The sequence below is a fragment of the Hylobates moloch genome, unplaced genomic scaffold (genome assembly GCF_009828535.3).
Source record: "Hylobates moloch isolate HMO894 unplaced genomic scaffold, HMol_V3 SCAFFOLD_3, whole genome shotgun sequence".
NCBI lineage: Eukaryota > Metazoa > Chordata > Mammalia > Primates > Hylobatidae > Hylobates > Hylobates moloch.
Genome location: NW_026652278.1, coordinates 98,982,019 through 98,984,559, shown reverse-complemented (window position 1 = coordinate 98,984,559; position 2,541 = coordinate 98,982,019). Strand labels below are relative to the sequence as shown.

General features: G+C 45.5%; 1 protein-coding gene across 1 annotated transcript in view; it reads left to right on the top strand.

Annotated features, from left to right (window-relative positions):
• The window catches only part of LOC116480996 (amyloid beta A4 precursor protein-binding family B member 1-interacting protein-like), a 12,119-nt gene extending 9,927 nt beyond the window's left edge, over positions 1 to 2,192 (top strand). The window contains exon 4 of the mRNA XM_032173566.2: positions 1,808 to 2,192. Within this exon, the coding sequence (XP_032029457.1) occupies positions 1,808 to 2,192 (385 nt within the window). The remainder of the gene's footprint in view (positions 1 to 1,807) is intronic.
• The last annotated feature ends 349 nt before the right edge of the window (positions 2,193 to 2,541 follow it).

The following is a 2,541-nucleotide window of genomic DNA, read 5'->3' as shown; positions in this document are numbered from 1 at the left end:
TGACAATAGCATATCACCCAGCTAGGACAGGCAGGGTGCTTCACTTTGGCAATTTTTCACTTCTTTCACCCCTTCATTTTGTCCAACAGCCAGTCGTGAAAACAACTAAATCTTGGTATTTCTTGAACTTCTTATAATTTTGACAACCACTGCAGGCCTGTAAAAGTCGCATTTCTTTAATGTTCTCATTATCTTCTGGAGCCTGCATTTCTCATGCAATGCCCTTTCAGGTATTATTATTTTCATTATTTCTATAATGCCAATCGAAGGAAAGCATTTAAAAAGGCTGAAAGAAATAAAAGAATCCCAAAATAGAAATCACTGAACTATATGTGAACATCAATAGCCAAGCTGCCTGTTCAGAAATTTTTTAAAAAGGAAAAAGTACATCACCAGTTAATTAGCTTATCATGCTAAATAAACTAAGTAAAATAGAAACTAAATCAGAAGGCACTTCATTAGAAAAAAAAAACTTCCAAATTTAATCTTCAGTGGTAACAGGCTATTAAGCAGAGGAAGAAATAAACTGGAACCCTGATGAAATGTAAATTGGAATGATAATTATCACTAAAACAGAGGGATTCAATCCGGCTGCCTGAGGATGTTTCATTATATAAATATAAATTATTATTATCTATGCCAGTATTGGCAGAGGCAGGGCTATGCCTCTATTAGACTTTAGCCAAATTTGGTGTTCTGGTTTCTACCAATAGCGCACTGGTGATTTTTCTTTTCAGAACTCATGTATGTATCTCATTTGATCTCATCACAACCTGAGACACAGGTCATAATAGAGACTACGGGGCTCATTTTATACCTGGTGAACTAGCCAACTTTCATGCAGTTGAGAAAAGGTAAACTGTGCAGATGAGGTGGCTCACACCTGTAATTCCAGCACTTTGGGAGGCCGAGATGGGCAGATCACTTGAGCCCAGGATTTGAAGACCAGCCCGGGCAACATGGCAAAAAAAACCATCTCTACAAAAAATACAAAAATTAGCTGGGCCTGGTGGCACATGCTTGTCATCCCAGCCACTTGGGAGGCTGAGGCATGAGGATCGCTGAGCCCTAGAGGCAGAGGTTACAGTGAGTCGAGCTTGCACCACTGCACTCCAGCCTGGGTAACACAAAGACCTGTCTCAAAAAAAACAAAAAAAAAACAAAAAAAAAGACCAGGTGCGGTGGCTCATGCCTGTAATCTCAGCACTTTGGGAGGCAGAGGCAGGGCAGATCATGAGGTCAGGAGTTCAAGACCAGCCTGACCGACATGGTGAAACCCTGTCTCCACTAAAAATACAAAAATTGGTGGGACGTGGTTGCCAGCGCCTGTAGTCCCAGCTATTCGGGAGGCTGAGGCAGGAGAATTGCTTGAACTCAGGAGGCGGAGGTTGCAGTGAGCCAAGATTGTGCCACTGTGCTCCAGCCTGGGTGACAGAGCAAGACTCTGTCTCAATAATAATAATATTGAAGTCCATTTAGAGTCATTTCCCTATTCCAGAGCAAAGATGAGCTCATGAACAACCACGGGTCTTAGTGACTGAAGGTCGGAGGCTCCCCTGGGGGCAGACAGAGACTCACATGTCTATGTCATGGTCCTGTCCATTGGGGCTGTTTTGTCAAGAATAAAGAATGCTACTCAGGAGACGGAGGCGGGAGGATTGCTGGAGCTCAGGAGGTCAAGGCTGCAGTGAGCCCAGATCGCGCCATTGCACTGACAGAGTGAGACCCTGTCTCCATTAATTAATAACAATAAATTTAAAATTTCAAAAAATTTAAAATAATGAATGCTCCTGTCGCTTGATTGCAGGAAAAGAAGTCAGCCCTCGGGAACCACCAGGAGCCAGGAGCACCCCAGCCCTGCAGGGCCCCAAGTTCAGCCTGCCCCACCCCCTCCGGTGCAGAGGTCCAGGGACACCATCTGCAGCCCCGCCACGCGCCTCAGAGTCAAGGGCACAGGCGACTGGGGCTTCCCCGCCCGGCCTGACGACTCCCTGCCGCCGCAGCAGCCGCCGCAGCCACCGCCGCCGCCACCGCCGCCGCTCCTGGACGACCCAGAGCTCCCGCTGCGGCCCCAAGACTTCATGGAGGCCCCCCAGGACTTCGTGCCCCCTCCCCCAGCGGCCGCCAAGAGGCCTCCTATGCCCCAACCCCACAAGAGGCACGAAGCATCAATGTTCAGAAGCCGCAAATGAATAAAATAAATGAATAAAAGTTCAATGTTTTTCCTACGTTATTTCTATAAGGATTACTGGGTCAGTCGATCTGGAGGTCAACACTAATTAAAAATAGCTTTCACCATCCCATGCCTTCTTGTCTTGGTGACCTTAGACTTTCATCTCTACCTCTGCGACCTTCAGAATTTTCAGGAAAATTGAGAGAGGAAAATGAGAAAACATGACAATCTCTTTCTCTAAGATTCCTGTTGCTTGATTTATTGGAGCCCTGGACACGGGCTGTTTTGGTTTTGCTTTTTTAATGCTTGAATAACAGTAATTAAAAAAAATAGTTATTTAGATAGTTTTTGAATTCTCTATTATTACA